The sequence below is a fragment of the Rousettus aegyptiacus genome, unplaced genomic scaffold, assembly GCF_014176215.1.
Source record: "Rousettus aegyptiacus isolate mRouAeg1 unplaced genomic scaffold, mRouAeg1.p scaffold_m13_p_13, whole genome shotgun sequence".
In the NCBI taxonomy this organism is placed as follows: domain Eukaryota; kingdom Metazoa; phylum Chordata; class Mammalia; order Chiroptera; family Pteropodidae; genus Rousettus; species Rousettus aegyptiacus.
In genome coordinates, this window is record NW_023416288.1 from 16,010,299 (window position 1) to 16,033,580 (window position 23,282).

At 36.2% G+C, this 23,282-nt stretch overlaps 1 protein-coding gene across 3 annotated transcripts in view; it reads left to right on the forward strand.

Moving 5' to 3' along the window:
• Positions 1–23,282, forward strand: part of CDK14 (cyclin dependent kinase 14) — a 504,271-nt gene that overhangs the window by 411,646 nt on the left and 69,343 nt on the right. For all 3 annotated transcript variants that reach the window (XM_036230328.1, XM_036230330.1, XM_036230329.1), the window contains 2 exons: positions 6,149–6,288; positions 11,608–11,751. In XM_036230328.1, the coding sequence (XP_036086221.1) occupies positions 6,149–6,288; positions 11,608–11,723 (256 nt within the window). In that variant the 3' untranslated portion in view covers positions 11,724–11,751. The remainder of the gene's footprint in view (positions 1–6,148; positions 6,289–11,607; positions 11,752–23,282) is intronic.

Sequence of the window (23,282 nt, forward strand, 5' to 3'; positions counted from 1 at the left end):
GTACCTGTTTGTCCAGGGAGCCCCAGGACTCATGGCAGAAGCAAAAGAAAATTCTTATGGAGAAAAATATTCTCAACCCAGGCCCTTCAGGATTCTCATAGATTAACATTAGCCAAGCATGAGCTCACAATTTAGAATTATAAAACATATGAGAAAAAGTCAAAGGTCAGCTACACAAACAACAAAATTGGACTACCCCCTCACATAGAAGTTCAGATATTGAGAATTATGAGACATAGAACACAACTACATTTAAAGTGTTGTAAAGAACATTTTAGAGTTAAGGGGAAACACTTTGAATCTAGAATTTATTCTCACCCAACCATTATCCTATATGAAAACAAAACAGGATTTGCCACTAAATTCTTTCATCATGGAAAGAACTTCTGAAGTTTGTATTTCAGATTAAAAAAATAATAATCTGAGAAAGAATGTCTGAAATATGAGAAATATGACTCAATAAATGATAAACATAGGTAAACCTAAATAATAATGACAATACCAGTGTTTAATCTGTGTCCTTAAAAAGCATAGAAAACAGAGATAAACTATTAGATAATAACATCAGAGATGGGATTAGTGTCAGCAGAATTAAAGTGTCCTGATGTTCTTGTATTGTTTGTCAAGAGGGTAAAGGTAAAGTTTAACTCTAAACTTTAAATAGTTAAAGTTAAATGTTAAAAAGTTAAGAAGCCATTCCTTTGGAGAACTGAGGGCGAAGGTATAAAGTATGGAAGTTCCTTCTGATATCCTTGATAATAAAAAAAAAAAAAATTAAACTAACTTATTCCAAAAGAGGACACTATTGGCCACAGATTGGGTGGTCCTGTGGCATCCTTGGCTCCATATTTATTAAGTTTCTGAAGGGCAGCAGAGATTATTGCCAGGAACAAGGTATAACCTCTATACAGACAAGTGAAACTATAGAAATTCATTACTATTCCACAAAGAAGCTTCATAAGAGTGGTTAACTAGGACACAGGAGGACTGAATTAAAATCAGGAAAGCATTTTACAAGAGTCCTGACCTAAATGGGCTAAACCTGGGGGAACTTTCTTTCTATCTCCTCATTACTGGATTAAAGAGCTGCTACTGTTTGCTGGGAGGTTCGTTTCACTTCCCATTACTTCCAGCCTCACACTCAAAGCACTGAGCATTTCAAGCGCAGTATATTGAAGTAGACTTCAGTTTCTTTACATCATTTTTTACATTATTTCTGTATTCTGTATTGAAATATTTTAATTCTTTCATAATCCTATTGTTTAACTAAATCGGCTCAAATGAACGAACCAATCTTGTGAAGTCAGACACAGACAGTCCCACCTGTGTGACCTTAAGCAAATTTATGGAGAAACCTAAAAAGTGTGGCATTACCACAATAGTAAGGTTATGTGAAGCAACTTACAAAAGTGCTCTTGTGGAGCAAGAAGGTGTCAGGTTCTGGACTGCCCATCTGATGATGCCCTGGCATCCAGCCAGGCTGCCTATGTCTTGTAAAAATGAAGTTTCTGAAGAACCTAGTTGTTGCATTGTTGTCATCACGGTGCAGGTCTTGGGAGAGCCCTAGCATTAATTGAAGGTAGAATGAAACATGAAGATGCAATAAAGTTCATAAGACAAAAGTAGAGTGGAGCTAATAGCAATCAACTTTCATATTTGTGGAATATTGTCCTAAAATGCACCTGCATGTCAAAGATACCAGTAGTCATGGAAATTACCATTGCAGTCAATAAAACTGGATTGCCTGATGCTACTGCCTTGGAAATGGAACTTAAGAAAGGATCCAATTTATCATAACTATTAGCCAACATGTAGGCTTGGTGAATGATAAGTGTAATGAAGTTTTCATAGGAGTATTGATAAACAGTTTAATCAGTCCTCGAGCTTGGCAGAATTTCAGCCTCTGTGTTTGAATTATGATCAACCTTTTTAGAAACATAGCAGAAAATTCTTGCTGTTCAGCATTTAAAACATGCTTATCGTTTTTATCAATCGACCTTTCCTGAAACCATGCAATACTGAGTTACATCTTCTTCAAATCTATGCCCATGCCAGAATCTTGTCAAACTGTAAGAAATTTAGAGACATTGGGTGTCAAAATACCCAGCACAATATTTGTGTGTTTTTAATATAATACAAAATTAAAATCTCAGGAACTATGAAAATAGATCATTTGTGGTTTACCCCTTCAGTCATTTCAAACGTTGATAGTAAGACGTATACGGCTCTTTGCCTGCGACTTTATGTTTCTATCTCCTATACTTAAAACGATGTACATCACATTTATGTAACTACTGATTTTGTTGGCTTTTGACCCAGTCTTTTGACGTGATTTTTTAATATCTTTCTATAAACCTTATTTTGTACAGTTATAAAAACCTCGATTTTGAAAATCACAAACCTCTGGTGGAAGAGTTCATGTAAAATCCACATTGTACAGAACCACTTATCTTTAATGTCTATTGACAAAACATCTTAAAACTAATTTTAATTTTGCACTTTGGGTGCAACTCAAGAGAGGGCCTGAAAAGAGAGTGGGAGTGAGCTATTATTTTTAGCAAAATGGTTTGCTTGTCTTGTATGGGACATATAGAATATGCCCTTTAGTAAATATTTTTAAAAGTAGGTATGCTTTGTTTTTGTAGCTAAAATAATTCTTAATCATAAAATTTCTGAAAATCCTGTAGTTTTCCCCATTTTTATTGGAATTTGTTTGCCAACTTTTATTAGAAGTGTGACTTTTTTCCTTCTCTCCCAACCTTTTATGCAAAAAAGAGAAGTTAGTTTCTACTAATGAATTCAGCAGACACCTAATATTTTATATTCCTGTTGGGCTCTGTAACTTAATATTTGTATACTTGACAATTTCTTATGTAATTCATAAAACAGTACTGTGTATTGATGTTAATTCAATCATATATTTATATTGTCGGGAATGTATGATTCTAGTTCTTTGGGAGAAACAATTTGTCAGTGTCCACCAGCTTGTAAAAATTTAGTTTGAGAAATTAAACATCAAAATAAATACTTAAATGCAAAAAAAAAAAAAGAAAAGAAATAAAAAAGTAATCACTAAACGTGTGGAAATAGAATATATAACTTCTAAAACAGAAGATGGAAATGTTGAATTTTAAACTCAATCCAAAAGAAGGCATAAAAAGCAAAAAAAAAAAAAAAAAGGTGAAGCAGATCAAAATAGAATGCAAGATTAAGATGATAGCAGTAATTCTAAATATATCAGTAATCACAAATGTAAATGGACTAAAATTTCTTCTTATACAATGGGAATTATTTAGTTAGATAAATATTAAACTAAGCTGTATAGTTTAATGAAAGAGAGACCTTAAAATTATGGATATGTAACATTAAAAAGTAGGATAACAAAAGGCATACCAAGCAAATATCCAACAAAAGAAAGCAGAGGTCATCAAATTATTATGAGAGACAAAGCTTTATTAAAGACAAAAGGGGTCACTACAGAAGGATCGATGACCTAATTTACCAAGAAGAGATAACAGTGCTAGATTGTTATGCATTTAATTACTCAGCTTTAGAATATATAAAACAAAAATTGGTGAAATTATGAGGAAGATTTAAAAATATACCATCACAGTAGGAGAGGGCAAACAGCCACCTACAATCATTCTAACATTCTGATAAGGTGCACTTATGGCTTGGGATAAAACTTCCAAATAAGACATCCCCAAACGTCATATCTCAGACAACTCGAATGGACTCAAAAAGTGGTTCTGATAATGACAAAAAGAATCTGATGTTGAAGATGCATGTGAAGAATGAAATAAAAGTAATTCTTGAAATGAAAGTGAGGAAATAGCAAACTTTCTAAATTAAAATTATATGTATAATTTAAATATTTGCGTATAAACTGAATATCAAAATAAACATTTTATTATTTCATTGACATTCAATTTTAGTCAGTTTGGAAGATGGGAAATGAGATTGTCTTATATTATTCCTTATATTAGGCGTATATATGTTAAACTTAAATGTGATCAACAATCTATTGCAAAAACAAATACAATTATAAATATTTATAATTTTTCAGAATAGTGAAACTGTGCTTCACGTATGATTCATGGCTTATTGGAGCTGAAGGGATGACAAACATCACACCTGTAATAGAGTCGAGACTAAAACTCAGATCTAGTCTCAATGTGGCATTGCTGGTTTTCCTTTTTATCAAAGCTATATAGAATTAATACCAATGTGTTTTTCACCATGATTACATTACTTTTTCACCATAAAGTCTACCTACCTCAAACTTTGCATTTGATAGTTTAAAAATGTCAATGAGAGTTTATAATAGTGAGAATGTCTTAGGAAGAAGGAATAATTTGGATAGCCCTGGCCCCTCTTAAAGAAAAGGGTGGAAAACGGTAGAGAAGTTAGAGAATGCCTTCTCAAAGATTTCTCTTTGCCAGGTAGAGACATTTAAAACCAATCCACTGATCAGTTTTAAAAACAACAACAACAACCAAAGAAAAACAGTCATTGCAGCAGCCAGACACTGAACCTATCTGTGAGACCTTCACGTGTGGATATAGAGAGAAGGTCTCTTAGATTAGATCTTTGGAGTAGTACTTTTCCTAGCTTTTTTCTCTTTTTCTTCCTCTACCCAAATCCTTTACCTTCTTTCCTTTTCCTCACTCCAAATCCTCCCCACCCCTATAACAATCTTAAATCAATACTAAAGGGCTGCTTGAGAAGGGGAATGGGGGAGTTGTTGGTTATTGAGGAAAGATGTGTATTGGCTGCGTGTTTATTGCTTCAAGGCTTTTAAACAAATACCCACTGGTAGGTTGCAATTTTCTTCACAGTCTTTTGGCTGAACTTAAGAAACACTTCACTTCACCTTGTTGCAGAAACTCAGGAATCCGTGGGTAAAGCCTTTAGAAACAATCTGAGAGCATTGCAAATACAAACCATTTTGTTTGTTTATTTAAAATTTTTTTATTTCTCAATTATAGTTGATATTTAATATTAAATTAGCTGCAGGTGTACAACTAAATATAGTGATTAGACATTCATGTAATTATGAAATGATCTCCTTAATAAGTCTGGTACACAGCTGGCACCGTACATAGTTATTATAATGTTATTGACTATATTCCTTATGCTGTACTTTACATCCCCCAAGCCATTTTAGAGTTAATTTTGGATAGGTTTGAATCTTTTTTTGACCTGCTAATTAAGCAATCTACTACCTTCTCTGACTCCCACTTAGCTTCCACTGCTATTAGATGGGAACAGGATTACCTTGTTGGACTATAATAAATGAGAGAATGCAAAAACTAAGTAGGAAAGTGCTTGACACATGTTCGACTACCCATTAATGGTAGCCATTATTAGGAATATTTTTATTATTGTGTTAATTCTCTGGGCTTGTTTGCACTGAGCATTGGAATAGAGAGTCCATGAAAAGCAAGGCTGAGCTGGACTGTGTGGTCTGCTACCCATTTGAGAGTTGTACCACATGGAAGATTTTACTTCTCTGCTTTTTTGGTAATCCAGAGACACATATTTTCTATCTACTGTTCTAAAGGTCATCTTGAATTGATTCAGCCCCGTTATGGTTTAAGCGTATCCCTTTGTTAACCTGCAGTTAATATTCTGATTGTTGACATTTGACAGTGTACTTATTCCAACAATTTTATATTCAACGTAAGAAAATGTGAATTCTTAGAGAAAAAGTAGCTTTAGTAACTAGAGAATTTAATAGTAGTTTTAATTCTCGTAGGTATTTTGTATTAATTTTCCTGTAAGTATTTCCAGATGTGTATGCAGTACATAGATCTTATGAACAAATTCTGGCAATAATTTGATAAATTATTGTCTGAAATTTTCTACCTCTAGACCTAGTTCAAACCTGAAAGTATCAACCCTTTGCTTATAGCAGGGATAGTTTAAATCAGTGAGACTAAGATATCAAGAATAGAAAAGCCAGTTCAGGGCAACAGATACTCTAAGAACCGAGGTGAATTCGCCTTCTGTTTATTTTCAGCAGGTAATTTAACTTGTTTTCTTGGCCAGGAATAAATAAGACCAGAAAGGTTAGGCAAGCCTTATGTCTTATTTAGTGAGTTTTCATGTTCGTTCTGATTTCTCTATTTTGTGCTTATGTTTTCAGGCTCAGCTACGTGAATCATGCAGAGGATCTGGCCTCCAAGCTCCTACAATGTTCCCCAAAGAACAGACTATCGGCGCAGGCTGCCTTGAGCCACGAGTATTTTAGTGACCTGCCTCCACGGCTATGGGAACTGACCGATAGTGAGTAGGACAAATCCACAACATCCAATTTAACATCTTTGTGTAACATACATGTAAAGAGATTAATATGTTTACATGTACATGTGTAAGATTATGTTTGTATATGCAGTCTGTGTGTGTGTGTGTGTGTGTGTGTGTGTGTGGAGGGAGAGAGGGAGGGGGAGAAGAGAGAGAACTAGAACATGAGGGAAAGGGGTTGTGTGTATATATATTTAGTGGAATCCTGCCATTCGATTGCTAGCTTACCAGACACGAAGAAAATGGATTCCTTTTTTGCTATCTCTGCTCTGCAGTCTGCAGCTGCATGTCTTTGTATTTGATTATGTGTGTGTCCCACAAAAATGATCTGAGCCGTCATAAAGGAAAAGGAAAATATGATTTACATATTTATGCATACAGTACTGTTTAACTGGCTGCAGTACAGAGAAGAAATGATTCATTCTTGTTTAATTCTCAGCAACCATCTTGATTGTAACAATAACCTTAAAAAGTGCTGCTCTGCAGTGAGCTGACGAGCATAGTTCTCAGTTGGTTAGTGCACTGAATTGACATGTGAGAACTGAAGACATGTAATTCGTTTTAACTACAAATGCTCTTGGTATTCATTCAGACAGATCTTCACTGGATTTTTTAAAACAAAACACATTCCTTGTTTTGTTTTTACAAAAGTGCTCATATTTACACAGCCTCTTTCAATTACATTTTAAATATTCGAGGGAGGATTTATGGCCGGGATGTTCTCATCTTTCTTCCAAAGTGTGAAACAGAATTATTGTGAAATTTAGCAAAACACTATTGCAGTAAGAACATTTTTTTCTAATGGCAGTACGTTCTTTCCATATGCCAATTAGAGATATTTCTTCTCAATCTCAGTCAAATTGCCTTAAAAATGAAAGTACTGCCTATATACATAGGTATTTATAATCTTCTTATTAATCCTTAGGGATACATCACTTACCAGGTACATACATCAAGTTATTTCTTTAATCCCTTGGACTTTAGACTTTTCCTCCCATTGTAGTATTGGATTTTCCTTGACAACAATTCCCTTTATTTTGGAATTAAGTCCTAAGTAACAATGCCTCCTGGGCATTCCTACCCTAAACCTTTTTTTGATAATCTCACATTTGATTTTAATTACTTTTTTTACCCTAAAGTAACTATAAATATATTAATCTATTACTTCCCCTATGTTTAGTAAATCTTCTTTAACGTTTCATATATTATCGGCCCATATTTATTCATATTCTGCCCTACTTCCTTTCTAAAATTCTAGCCACTGCCCATTACAACAGCTGTCCACATTAAAAAAATAATAAAGGTGAAATCCCTATGGAAAAATAATGAATTGATGACATATCTTCCTGTACCCCCCCCCAAAAAAGGGGAGCTCATTAGTTTATAGCTCATCAAACTCAAACATATGATTTGTTTTCCCATTTATGATGACTTGTAACTTGATATCACTCCTCTTTGGTGACATCTCAATCCCATCTGACTCCATGATTGCATTTAAGCCAGGATTTGGATGGTCTGTGAATCCTGAATTCTGTAGTAGTACTTTTCTGTTAATATGGACTTATTACCCACTTGCCACTTAGTTTATCAGCCAGTGGTTAAATCCAGTTTCTATCAGTAAGTAAATGCCTACACATTATCACTCGGCAGCAGGCTGCCATCGGAGACAGCCTTGTCCCCATCATTAACAAGCACAATGTATGCAGAACACCAGAGGGGAATTAAAACCACAAAAAATACCTCAGGGTGGTATTTTTAATATGAGAATTTAATTTGTAATTTCACAGATTAAGAATTTTGGCTGCATTAATCCCTTTATCAGCTCACAGCAGGCTATTTGCAGAAGCGTAACCATAAGGCGATATTCATTGGCAGAAACACGTCTTTGCATAACGTTAAACATCAGGAGCAGTGAAACCTTTTGAAGGGGGGAGAATAAAGATGAAAAATCATTATATTTTTAAAGCAAGATTCTGCTAAATGCCTCTGGTAACAATTTTGAGTTACAGAAATGCTATTTCTGTGTCTAGTAGATAATCATTATAAAACATAAATCCAGTCACAAGAAAGGACAATCCCAGTATTAAATACTACAGTCATTTCCCTTTAGAACAACGTGGTAGTCTTGGTAAACATGTTTACACAACAAAGAATTCCGAGATTTTGGAGACTGTTAGGAACTAGTTCTTTTAGGTGACATAACTAGTTTTGGTGACTCTTATCCAGGTTAAAATTCTGCAAACTGTTTTTAGAAATTCTTAAAATACAACTTTACATTAGTATGAAGTGTTGTAAAAGTTCACCTGGCAAATGGCTGTAACGTTGCCAATACCCTCATGTACTTCCTTTTCAAGGAGATTTGGTAGGAAGTCTACCTGGGAAGAAGTGTTGCAGAACCAATAAGTGGATTGTCTCAGCAACCAAGTCAGGGTTTAGATTCATCAGTTCCAGGAACCTTACTGCATTTTCTGCTCAGATCGCTATAACAAAATACCATAGACTGTTGGTTGGGCTTAAACGACTAACATTTATTTCTCATACTTCTGGAGATGGGGAAGTCCGAGATCAAACTGCTAACAAGTTGGGCCCTGGTAAGAATCTCTTCCTGGCTTTGCAGACAGCCACCTCATTGTGTCCTCACATGGTAGAGGGACAGCCATTTAGATCTCTTTCTCTCTTCATCTTCCTATAAAGCCACTATTCTCATCATGAAAACCCCACCCTCATGACCTCATTTAACACTAATCACTACTACCCCGAACTCTATCCCAAAACACCATCACAATGGGGGTTAAGGCTTCAACATATAAAATTTGGGAGGGACACAATTCAATCCATAGCACTCAATTCTTTAAGATAACCTATTGCTTTTTCTAAAGAATGTCCACAAAAAGAAAAAAATGTTGCAAGCAGAAAACAAAACTGGGTTAAAGGAAGAAGAATAGAACAAAAATAAGTTCAAAGTGGACTTGAGCCTTCTTGGCCACTAGAATGTATCAGACCCTGTGAGAAGAGAATCAAGTGTCGTCGGAGTCTGGGCTGTATAGAGTCATTTCATGGATGATATAAAAACGAAGTTGTATACTCATGCCAGACTCTTATTTGCTTTGAAAGAACATATTATAACATGACATCTTTCTTTATTGTTCTGTTCCTTAAAATCTCATCAATTTGCATAATGCCAAAATTTAGAAGCAATCTATTTGTGTGCCAGCAAGGCAGGAATTGTAAATTTTCAAACAAGAATAACGTTACAATTACCTGGGGATCTGGCAGTTAAAGCTGGCTAATTCCGGTGGTACCCTGTCATTCTCCCTCTGCCCTGAAACCCCAACAGCCTTGCCCCACTTCTTCACAAAGATTTAATTGCAGGGAAGTAAACGGAAGGCTGATTTAGAAGAAATTCATTACTTTTTTCAAATACACCACAGGGCATTCTCCTGTGTATACTATCAAGTTACATGAATTATTGAAGCCGAACTACCCTTGTCAAAGTAAATGAACAAAATACACTTCATAGCGCAAAGTCCTTGATTTTATTACATTCATTTGCTAATTCACAAAACTCAGATCTGCAGTAAAAGAAGGCCAACAAATTGGTGCAGTGTGAAGAGCACTGAACTGGGAATCAGACCACCTGAATTCTAGCTTTGGTTCCACAGTTAACTAGTTGGGCAACTTTGGAGATGTGCCTGGTGCTCTGTAGGATTCCAATTTCTCATTTAGAGACACAGGGATCCTCGAGCGCCATTCCAAAACCTAGCGTCTGCAGGGTTTCCTACATTTTCCAAAATATGCCTTCTGTATTATCCTAAAACAACATTGTACCGTTAATGTAGCCCCATGCCATCTTTTTAAAAATAAAACAAGCACACCCGTTTCAAATATATTTAATTTGCTGCCTCCAATTGCTAGACTTCCATTATCTCGTGAATCCTTTTGAACCAGAGCTTTGCACCCAAGACTCCAAACCTACTGTTTTCCAGGTCTTATCCACTGAACTTTTCCCAGCCCTCATCTTGATCCATCAGCGGAATTTGACACCGTTGACCACTGCCTCCTCTCAGAAACGTTTACCCCACTTGAATTCCAGAGCAAGACTCTCCCATGGTTTTCCTTTTGCCTCTACCTTTCAGACTCCTTCCTGGATTGCTCCTAACCTGCCACTCCTCTCACTGTTAGAATGCCATCGGGCTTAATACAAAATCTTTATATCTACATTTATTCCTTAGAGCCTAGATGGTATCATCCAGTCTTGGATGTAAACATGTTTTATACATTGACAGCTTCCAAACATTTATCTCTAGTCCCATCTTTCCTAACTCCAGAGTGCATGTCGACCTGACTACTCAGCATCTCCCTTTGGCCACCTCGTAGGTATCTCAAAATAATATTGCCAACATTAAACTCTTTATCTTTTTCCCCCAGACTTGCTCTTTCTGTGGTCTTCTTCTTGTCAATACATGGCAATGTCATTCTTCCAGTTGTTGGAAGTTATTTTTGACTCTTTTTGTCCCACCCATACCCAGTTCTTCCACAGACCCCATTGGTGTTACCTTCAAAACATATCCAGAATCGCATTTCTTCTCACTTCTCTACCTGCTCTCACTGTGCTCCAAGTCACTCGCCGTCTCCTTTCACCTGTGTTTTTGCAGTAGCCTCTTAACTGCTCTGCCTGCTTCTCTTCTTGCCTCCTTAGAGTCAACTTTTGCTGTTTCCTCTTTCTATATTTGTGCTTCCTCTTCGTCTAGATACAGATATGGCTTGCCCTCTCACTCTTTGGGTCTCCGTTCAAATGTACCTCAACAGGGAAGCCTCCACTGACCTATTTCCACCCTAGGACTTCCAGTTTCTCTTCTCTGATTTATTTTTCATCATAACACTTACTACTAATTGATTGATTTGTTTATTTTCATCTGTTTCCCCCAAACAGAATCTACAAAAACAGGATTTCTTTTGTTCTGATTTATACACTGCAGGATGCCAAAATCCTAAAACAGAGTGGGGCTCAATAAATATTTCTTTAATGAATGAGAGAATGGCACAAAGAAACGGCAAAATATGTTTTCATCAACTGAGCTGTGATTCTGAGGGGAAGGCAGACTATCCTGTCATATGTGTGTGTAAATCTGTGTAAATGTGTGTATGGCTGTGACCACTTGACATTCCAAAGCCCAACACATACCGTAATGTTCCATGTACTAGACATCCAAAATTGCATCTCAGTATCCATCTTTAAAAAGAAAAGATTATAAATACGTCTATAAATATATAAATGATAACTTTTCATTATGTCCACAGTGTCTTCTATTTTTACCGTCCCAAATGTACGATTGCAGCCAGAATCTGGAGAAAGCATGCGGGCCTTTGGGAAAAACAATAGTTATGGCAAAAGTCTATCAAATAGCAAGCACTGATGAGTACAACGTTCTTAAGAGAGCACAGGTAAGGTGATCTACTTTACTTGCAAAGGAATATTGAATAGATATCAAATAGATCTTTTCGATGAAATATTTCAAATTTATTTTTTCTGAGTATCTTATGAGTCTCTTGTGTTCATTATGGCATTTATCACAGATTCTACTGAGGCAGAATACATTTCTGTATTTTCAGGCACTACTGGATTCTAACCAAAGTTGTATTTCATTTATGTAGTCAAAAGCAAACCATTTTAGTCATAAGCAAATCATTTTACCTATTCATATAATCTTCATTGAGATGAGTAAAAGGTTGATGTTGGACTATATCTAAGCCACAGACATGCTTTCATTTGGCCTGCACAATTTTTTAAATTACTTGCTTTCATTTTAAAATGTGGAGATTTTACACAAAGGTTTCTGGCTTTTCTGGAAAAATCAGCAACTCTAGAGAGATTGTGTTCACATTCCTGCCAGAAGTTCGTGTGTCTGCCTCCTTTGGAAAGGACAAGGCTCCTTGAGTTTGCTCAGCTGCCATGTGGGCCACTTCACTCATTTCTGATTCCTGCCAGGCCCCTAGTACAGACCTTATCGTGGTGAAGTTTTTCTTTTTTTCCTATACGATTCTTTGACCTCTGCTATTCTACAGATAGGAAACATAATCTAAACAAGGTAATGTCTGGGCATGTCAACCCGACCCACCCATCACACGTGCTTGACAGAAATAAGCACAGGACGTCTACTTCTGAAAAGGCTGTGTCTCTTTTTATTGCCAGATGGAAATGTATAGTTTGTTGGAATTTTATGCCCCTGTATACATATTCTCATTTAATGTAATATAACTCTCTAAAGCAAAGAGACAACAAACATTTTTGCAGGGAAGGTTTTTTTTGGGGGGGTGGGGGGGATGGTGGGGGGTACTGGTCCAAGTGAATCGGAGGATGTATACAGCATTGGAAGAATTCCTCTTCCTTCTCCTCTCTCTTAATATAAAATATATTAACAGGCTGAATTGGCATCTTGGCAAAGAGAGCAAATTAAACTGTCCACTTTGTCTTGTGGGTGACTTGTCAATACCTTGAGCTATTTCTGGACTTAGCTTTTACATGCACTCAGTGTGGGAGCCAGTTTTGGCTTCTTAGGATTGTGGTGGTGATTTATGAATGATTGAAAGTAAAAGATTCCCAGATTAAAGATTGCGTGCAAATGCCAGTCAGGAAGTGTTACTAGTGAACTCCCCGCTTTGTCCCTAAGAATCTTCATTCTTCAGGTTGTTTTTCCTTGTTGGATAAAAAGTTACCTAGAAGCACAACTTTTACTCCCCTGGTAGCATTTGTACTTCCATTCTGAATTTCAGTTGGTCAGACAAAAAATGGGGCTGAGTTTTTGACCAATTACCTCTTGGTTCTGAAAAGGGTTTTGAATTCATGAGGGGTGCAGGCATATGCTTTTTAAAATATTTAACCTGCTTTACTATAATGAGGGCCCTGGCTTTATATATCACTTAGCCAATTCAGTGGAACCAAACAAAAAGAAGACTTCATTTGTGCCTTCTCCCCCATAAACACATGCACACAAGTAAGTCTGAATTTCAATTGCAGGGCTGTATCCTTTCTTCTCTGCTCTTTTGAGCTCTCTCCGACCTGAGCCTGGCCAGTCAAAGCTGTTAGAACGGGTTTCAGGTTAGCTTTTCCTTGTGAAATAAAATCAAGCTCACAGAACAGAAACATTGCCTATTAGGTCTCAAAAATTAATTGAAAAGAGATTTTAAAAGGTGCTCAGAACTGCAATCATCAGTATTTGAAAGCCTTTGAAAAAAATGTATTTTCTTTGCAGCATATTTTTTAAACTAATTTAAGGTTCTGTCTGCACTGTGGAAGCTCTTCCTATAGAATTGTTTGATAATAATACAAATATTTTCTCTATGAATATTTTTGTCTTTTTCACATTAACTTTTAAAGTTTTAATATCGTTGTTTGTGTTGTTTTCTTCCAAATCCAAATACTTCAGTTTGATTCAACGTTACACTGATGAAGCATCTAAATTTTTCTTTTCTCAGAAAACCTTCAGGGAAGGTGGTTTCTAAGAATTTTCTGTCAACAGAAAAAGACATTATTTTAATTTCTCACCTTTGTGGGTTTTAAATTCTAATTAAATGGGACCATCTTAGAGATCAAATAATATAGCCTATATATATTGTCCTAATGTATTCTATGCAATGGAACTTATTCTGGCCAATTGTTGAATACAAATTATAGACATTATAGAGCGAAAAGTCTACGTAAGGGCATTCATAAGAAAAACTGGAATTCCCTAGATTTTGAGGTTATTGATGAATTGTTTAGAGAAGATGTGACATCCTAAAATTTCCTCAAATGTCTCAATTATTTGTAAAGCCCAGAAAAAATAGGGAGAAGAAGGAGAAGAAAGAGACCGAAGGCCCAAATCAGCTAAGACTAGGCTAAGGCTAGTATTTCAACCATTTCTCTGGAGAGATACACTGAAGGAAATATGGAAAATGCATTATATCACTTCTCTTTTTAAAATGATCGAGGACTGAGTAGACGAAAGTGTTTCAGGTCCTAATTTTTCTCCCATCCCTCAATGCCAGATTGTTTCTTTAGGTGCATACTAGGTCACTTCATTATTTAGTTAATAGTACTGGATTTGCATAAACTGGCCTTAGCAGAAAAGCTAATGAGGACCATTTTTCTTTGCAGCAGAAAGCAATTTTGTTTTCTGAGTCCTCTGACCAAATTAAATGCAAAGAAGACCACACGCACCAAAGTTAAAAGTGGAATAGGTGTCAGTAGATGATCATAATACTGTGCTTCCTACACTTTGTTATCCTCTAAAGATGTTAAAAGACTAAAGATTACATAGCCTGTCCCCATTCTTTTTATCAGCATTGAAGGGTAAGATGCTCTTAAACGTCTAAAAGAGCCTTAAATGTACATAGAAGTTTTCCCCAAGAAAAATCTAGAAGCTATATTGAAAACCATGTCTAGTAGTATCACTTATATTTGCATACAATGATACCAAACACACTCCTAAATTGAGCTTAATTTTCCAGTTATTCTTTTCTGTTAACTAATTAATTTTATGTATTATGGTGACACTGATTAACATAATCCAATAAGTTTCAAGTGTTTAGTTGAACGGTAAGTTGTATGCATATTGCATGTGTGTTCACCACCTACGGTTAGATTTCTTTCTGTCACTACATGTTATTCTCAACAGACAGGAAAGTATAGTCATTCTGTCTACTTCTCTTTTTGCTGAATATAGGGAATAAATAAGAATGATGTCTAATCTTTTAGACATGTTTTATAATTTTGTCTGAAATGGTATGTGCTCATGGTACATCTCTTTTCAGTGAATCAGCCTGGTGAATTCAGACCCTCTTCAATTTGTAATAAATATACAGCTATCTGTCTAGTGCATGAAAAAATTTTATTTGGTTCAAGTACAAGAAGGTTTTTTTTTTTTGTTTGCTTTTTTATTATTATATATGCCTGCAGCACCTGGTCTTCCTAGGTTGTCTCACATCCAAATACTAACCAGACCAACCCTGATTAGCTTCCAAGATCAGACACCAGGCTTGTTCAGGGTGGCATGGCCGTAGATCATGGCCTGTGGCTCTACTGGAGCACGAACCCAGGACCTTCTGCATGTAAAGCGGATGTGCTAACTGCTGCACTATGGACCAACTTCCTCAAATGCAAGAAGTTAATTGCATACATATTTTGGTTACCCTCTCCTTGCCTTATCATATATTCTCTTTGCTAATCAACATTATTTAAGCATTACCGACAATAAAAAATGTGTTAGACTTTACCTGCTTGATTTAGTCATTAAGCAATAATTTCCTACAAGTAGTATTTACCCAGATAAACAGGGTAGAATGCATAAATTACTCAAGAATTTTAATTAAATAAGGTTAAGGTTTTTTAAAAAACCAAACTCCAAACAGGGCACATTGCTTTGGTGCTCAAGACTCTCTGGCAGAGCCACTACCTGAACACTCAGGAGCCAGGGATTCTCACATCCTAGGGTGCCGAAACTCCTCTCTGGGGAGCTTTTTAAAATCCAGGTTCCTGGGGTCCATAGATCTGCATTTTAAAGCTCCCTGAAGGATGTTGATGCAGGTAGCCTTTGAACCACACATAATGAAATATTCAGTAAATATTCAAGAATTATGTATTTATGGAGTAAAATAATCAACCTATTTGAGTCAGGACTGCATAAAGACAAACCAGGAAAATCTATCCCTTGTCTTCCCTTCCCTCTTTCTTAAGGAAGAGTAGAGTTACGTTGTCTAACAAGGTAAACACCTGTTGCCCTGCTCCACGTTGTGGCATTATGGCAGCTTACTTTCTGTCTTTGCATCAGCTAACATTGCTTTCATCTTCTCTTCCTCTAATGGCTTCTGCTAAATTGTTTCTGTTTATTCATGAATCCTCTTTATTGTCATTCCTCTTTGGCTCTCTTTTCATGGGGCAGGCTATTGTTGAGCTTTTTTTCCTCAGATTCAAACCCTCCTCGATCAACTCTGATTGGTGTAGTCATCATTATGAACTAAATTGTTAGACATTGAACAAAACTGTTATGTCAGTCACCCCTAGGAATTGCTGGTTGACTGTTGATGACCCTGGGTCAGGCTTTGAGTTCTAATCCCATCAGCTGAGCTGTGAACTGGGTGGCCAACATTTTCTTAAGGAACCCCTCAGAAGAGGCCTCTAAGTTTAGCAGTCTCTGAAGCTTCTATGAAGCAAGCAGCATAGGCAGAAGGTACCAAGAGAAAAAATATCAATACAGAGGGACACTCCAGTTTTAATGGAGTAACAACATCCTCATTGTGTAACATTTTTGACTAAAGTTCTTTTTAAGCCTTGTTACATTTTCTCAACTATAGACACAAAAGGAGATACTATCAATTAGTACTTATCACAATGTAATAAATTCAAGTGTTGGATCTAGCAGGAAGGCTTCTGATTTTTGTCTGCAAGAACTGTTATTTTCTGCATGATCCTGCAAATTTTTTTTTCTATCAAACATCCACAATTTTATTCTTTCTGTTGTCTCATGTAGTTGACAACAATGATTCTGGAAATAACAGGCAGAGGGGGAACCAAACAATGTTTCTCGAAGGTTTCATCTAAAAGAATCCCTGGTTTTTGTCGTTACCCCTTCATTGCTGCAGATTAAAAAATAACATCTTATCTGGGAAATTGACAGTGCTTCAAACCACAAATGCATAATACATGTTATGAACCCTGGGTTGAGAAGAGGCTGGAATGTTTTTAGTTTCCCCTCCCCCCTTTCCTTAAATTCCTCTCTACCCTGGAGAGGCTATTATCTCGTCTAAACTCTGATTCAAATTAGCAGACTATGGAAGTTTGTCTCTTCTCTCTTTTCTCTCCCTTCTCTGCTTCTCTACTTCACCCTTTCTTTGACCTGTGATCTGTACCCACTTCATCACCAACGACCCCCATAAATGGGTTAGCAAAGAACTCTAACGCTTTTACTATCTCAAATAATCTGCTTAATTATGTCCTGGGGTTGTCACAAAGCAGAATGAAAATAAAGTTATATATATATCATGCTTCATCCGGAGTGCATTTTTAAGTATTTGATGTTTTTATATTGACATAATTTCAGATTTCTAGAAAAGTTGAAAGAGTAGTACAAAGAATTCCTGATACTCTTTACGTACTTTCCCCAAATGTTTATACTTTATCATATTCATTTTATCATATTCTGCATTTGCTTTATCATATTCAGTAATTCTCTCTGCCACACACAATCTGTGCACATGCACATTGTCTCTCTAAACCATTGTTTTGACTCACGTGATATTCCATTATCTTTAAATATTTCAGTGTGTTTTTCTTAAAAAAGAATTCAGAGTGATATTTTTCAATAAAAAAATACAGGTTTGGGGGTTCCCCCCCCCCTTGCTTTTTTCTTTTCCCTTCTCTAATTGGGAGTTTTTAAAAAGCAAAATGGCTAAAAAAGAAGAAATGTTTGATGCTCCACAAATTGGTTCATCAGCCCACAGATGCTCAAAAATTGGCTATATTTTTGTGATTCAGTGTTTCCAGGTCAGATAAGCTTTCAAAGTGGTGGTGTGGGGGGGGGGGGGGGGGGGGGGGGGGGTGGAAGGGGGTGTGGATAGCGCTGCAACTTCCATCTTCTGTCTTTTTAATACCCAAATTAATTTCTTAGGGACTATTTAGCCAGAAGCATAATATTAGTGAAGTTTTCTTATGAATACTGGGCATAGGATGTGATGTGGCTAGTAAGTGAAATATCTATTATTATAATTCTTGGCCAAACTATTATAAAGTTAGCAGTCGCATATAACAAGTAGTTATAATCAGTCAGGTACTCTATTTTTCCTTTTCATTTAATGTTGATTCTTATGAATTTGGGATACAGAGGGAATCGTCTGTGCCCTAAGTGCACTGTATTGTATTATTAATACCAGGATAGCAGCTGAGTCCCCCTAGACAGTCTTTGTGGTCTGCACATACTCTAAGAAGTGTCTGAGCATAAAAGGAGGCTGTTTGAGTTGAAGTGGGCTGATAGTCTGGGATGACATTTGAATGCATGGAGGACAATGTCTAAATGACAACGCTGAGAAGGGAAGGCAAAAAGAAGCTTGAAACTATTCCTATTGTCCTACAGACACTCATCACTCCTCCGGAGATATTCCTCACATGGGAGCTTTGTCTGGGTAGAGATGAGGAGTGGCATCAGGGAGGGGTAGATGGCTGGGGCCTGGGACAAAAGCCAGGGATTCAGGTCCTTAGACACATTAAAATTCTAGACAGACAGCGAATGTAATGAAAATCACAACCCAAATGTATTTCAAGTCTAACAAAGTTAAACATTTTAGCTAAATTATTACAAGTATATTTAACAAAATGTTTGCAATACTCTGAGATGCTTCTATGAATAAAGCTTTTAAGAACATCAAATCAGTTGTGCAGATGAATAATTTACCAAGTCTCTTTTGGAATTTAGGATAGCTGTTTCCTTTACCAGCACACACACACGAACACATACACTTTGTTCACGCACACAGCCAAATAGAATAAATTTGCAACAGTCCTGGAGTCATTAGGATAACATCGTAGGTTAGTCAGAGGATTACTTAAAGACAATACAAAAGTTAAAGAAATTGATGGAAGTTTATTTTATAATAAATACCTCTCTGAATGCCAAGCATGGAATCAAGTACTGTACTGTTAACTTCCATAGTTGGGTGAATTTCTTTCCCTTTAAATTATCACCATCCTTTTCATGTAGTTTGCATTATGTACAGTGCTCTTGGATTTTTAATTGCTCTGGATTATCGTTTTCAATGCAATTAGTAAAATGCCCTCAATTGCATATAATAATCACCGTAAATGGGGCTATTGGCCTAATTACTATAAATGAGGAAAGATCTGTGATTATCATGTGCAATTAAATCATGTACAATATTTATTTTACATTATTACATACAATGCTGTAATGATTAATTATATTGTATCATTCCTTGGTCAACAAATCTACTTTATATTAAGATACCTAGAGTTGTGACCCATTATCAAAGATCTGTACCAGCTCTTTCTTCGTAAAGTAATTGTGTTATTTCATGTACTGAGAACCTGCTAAAAAACTGCACAAGCAAAAATAAATTTGGAAGGAAAAAAGAACTTTCCCTCCATTAATTAAGAATGCAGAGATTATTCCTATGTTGTCAGTGTTAAATCTTCCTTGAGCCAAGTTCCACTATACCTGTTAGTTTTTTATGTAAATATATAAAAATCAACATCCCTAAATGATGATAACATTTAACATACGCCTGAAGAGGGGGAAAAGGAGGTCTTTTCTTCAGTGTAGCAAACATGATAATCACCCCTAGTTTACAAATGCACAGTTAACAAGCTTAGAGCACATAATTAATTCTGCAAAGGATGCTGTTTCACAGAGTGGGATTATGAGAATTGCATATTGATAGTGGCAGGAGAAATAAATCTATTTTTTCCACATCAGGTAGGCTGTTCTTGTGTTCTTTAGAAACTGGCACATCTCAGAGGTGTTGCTCTCAAAATGATCTCAGGATGGAAAGAAATCAGTAATTACAGAGCCAGGCATTCAGTTGTGTCCTAATTTTCCCACCGGTTTTTCAGTGTTTCAGCTGCCTCAGAGACTTAAAGTATTCTCATTAGGTAGCTGCAGAGGCAGCCGCTTGCCTACTCCCTCATTCTCTCACTCGCGTTTCCTTTTTTTTTTTTTTTTCCATTCCTGCCTTGGGAGTGACTGTGAAGATCATTTGCTGGAATGATTGGCAGGTTAGAGGATTCGATCAGATGAGTTCCTCTTAGTGTAGGTCAAAAAGGCTAGTTAGCAGGAGCTGTCGAAAAATGCCAGCAGCATTCGAAATGGGAAATGTCATGACTTCGAGGCAGGGGGTGCCACCTGGAACAGAAAGCCCCCAGCTCATTAGCAAGTTACAGGATGCGGGCTTAACTGGAGGGAGCAGAGAAGGAAAGATAATACCCAATAGAGAAAATGATTGTGAAGTGGAATTGATTTCATGTATAATTTGTTTATCACTAGAGGGGACAAATGCTGTCCATCTGACATGAGCAGAGGAGTGTGGACTCTGAATGAAGCCACTTAGCATAATCTCCAGGTTGAGCTTTGGATTTAAAGAATCCAAACTTCTTTATTCTTAACTGTGGAAATGATCAGGTCGTGTTACATTAATTAAAGCTGACATACTCTCAAATGTTTTATCTGGGAGATTGTGGCAATTCGACAGAAGTGGATAGAGATGGGCAACTTTAGAAAATAAGAGGGATTTTTTTTTTTCTGCTGGTGTGGAAGGCTAGCTCAGTTGCATACTGAATTATAACAGGGCTGTGGTTAGCTAGGCTGCATAAACCAAATGGAGCTGCCCATTTCTTATTCAATATCATTCATAGAGGAGAGTACTTGCCCTTTGGGAGATTTAGATCTAATCCATGTAAAAATAGATTTGTATATTTTAGAATATAACTGTATCATATTTGAGTGCAATGTTAAATTTTAATGCTTTTTTTTAAAAGAGGAAGCTCTCCAATTTTATTACTACCTAGTTGTCAGTTCTTCTAGAATTTGATATTTTACCATAAAGTCAGCAAGTTGCAGTAGCCATGTTTACAAACAAAACTAAGCTACAAAGATGTTTCTATAAGCAAAATTAATCTGCAAATCATAAAAAGAGAATGTGGTAGCAAAACAAAATAATATGCCTAGTATGTACTCAAACTAAACTCCAAATTTAAAGGTTCCAGTATTTTTATAATGTATTAAATGGGCTTTAGTGTAAAGCCTTTTTCTACATAAAGTCCATCAGAAAATGTTTTTTCTTTTGATAAGACACTTTTATGATGTCATTTATCTTTTACTTGGAGATCTTCATTTGTTATTTCAAGTCACAAATGCCACAACTGCAAGTCTTTCTGGCTGAACACTAAATGATGTTTACTTAGAATCCAAGTTTTGGTTAAAATATATATATTCAAAATGTCTTTGCCTTGAGTTTCTCTTTTCTCTTAAATACTGAGACGTTTTATGAGGCAGTTATGAACTAGCCAATGCTTGTTTTATCAAGCAGTCTCAGACTGCTGTCTTAAATGAATAGGAATCTTAAAACCTCCTAGTCAAAACACTGGTGGAAAATTCATTCTGTTCTGTATTCAGCATAAAAAGCTTAGCATTAAGCTACTGAATATAGCTGTCAAGATATACTGCATTAGTTTTATCAAATCTAAAAATTTAAACATCCACTCATCCCCTCATTTGGAAGTTTTATTGTGTGGCCCAGAAGCCGGCCTTTGGGAAAAAAAAAAAAAAAAATTATGAAATGCTGTTTGAAATGGTTCATCAAAAGCTAAGATTTTTTTATTCTTCCACAGTAACTCAGTTTGTTGATAACTGACAGATTTATTAGGAAAGAGAATAAATCAACTGTTTTGAGAGAAAACACTGTCAAGATTTTTTTTTTTCAAATAAGAGAATTGGGCCTGGTTGTGTCCAAGTGGATTTCTCAGTTTTAGACAGGCTTTAAGTAAGATGCCCTTACCTGTCAAGATGGGCAGGTCAGAGGTGTGGGGCAGCCAGAGCCAGAGGTGAATGGAGGTGGGCGTGCCCGCCTCGTCTCACTGCCACCTTTTTCTCTGTTCCCTGCCCTCGACTCGGCCTTCCAAAGTCTGCACTGCATTCATGAACTACACTATCTTCCTCACGATTAATCTCCTCTTCATTAACTAGAATACTATCTCGTACATATTGATATTCTTTTATTTTATCATTTTTTGCCTTTCCTCAACTCTATGGATTGAGTGACCTGTTGTTAAAAGTTTCACCTTAAAATTTGTGGGTTCCTCTCAGATAAGTTCCTTAGGTTCCAATGACATGACATCCTTATAATTGTCCTCTGTATCAGCAATTCTCAATGTATGATTCATATACCCTAGGGATCCCCAGAGACCCCTAAACGGTTCAAAACCATTTGCATATTAATGTGAAAATGTTCTTGGCCTTTTGCAGTGTGTTGATGTTTGTACTAATGGTACGAAAGCGTGGTAAGTAAACTTGCTGGCTCCTTAGCATGAATCAAGGCAGTCACTGGTACTAAACTGTATTCCTAGGCAGTTTTCTTTACCACTTAACAATGGTAATTATTTTTAAAAGCCAGTTTCACTTAATAATGTCCTTGATGAAGAAGTTGAAATTATTAATTGTGTTAAATCTCTCCTTTTGAGTAAATGTCTTTTTAATATTCGATGTGACTAAATGGGAAGTTTGCACAAGTCATCTCCACTGTAGACCTAATAATTATGGCTGTCTCAAGGAAAATCTTTGGTGCAGTTATTTGAGTTGCAAGATGAACTAGCATTTTGTTTTGTTTTGTTTCCTGAAATGTGGTTTTCACTTGAAAAAATGCCTGACAAAAGATATGATTATTTGAACCTGAATATTTGGCATACATTTTCACAAAAATAACAAAAAGTGAGTCTACCACCCAAGGAAAAACAACTCATAGTAATTGCCACCAATGATAAAACTTTCAATAGAAAATTAGAGTTTGGGGAAACTTTAGGAGACTCTTTTTGCCACTGTGAGCTTGACAGTTTCCCAGACACTTTTCAAGTGAGATGGGTGATGATATAAGCAAAAGGGATTTTTTGATATTATAAGTTAAACGTGTCAACATTTGAAAGACCTGCGTAACTCTCGAATCAGTGTTTTCCAAATGACCAATGCATAATTTAGAAAGTCATTCCATGGATAAAATATTCACTAAAATATAAGACCAATAGATGTTAAAGTAACAGAATGGAGAGATCTCATTGATACGGTTTCAGATTTCCCAGTGCGACTGACCTTTTAGAGCCTACCACTTGTTGCGTTCTGTACTATACAAGAATATATATCCACAGTTATCTGAAAATGCTACTAAAATACATTTTTCTTTTCCAACTACATATCTATTAGAGGCCATATTTTCTTCTGTTG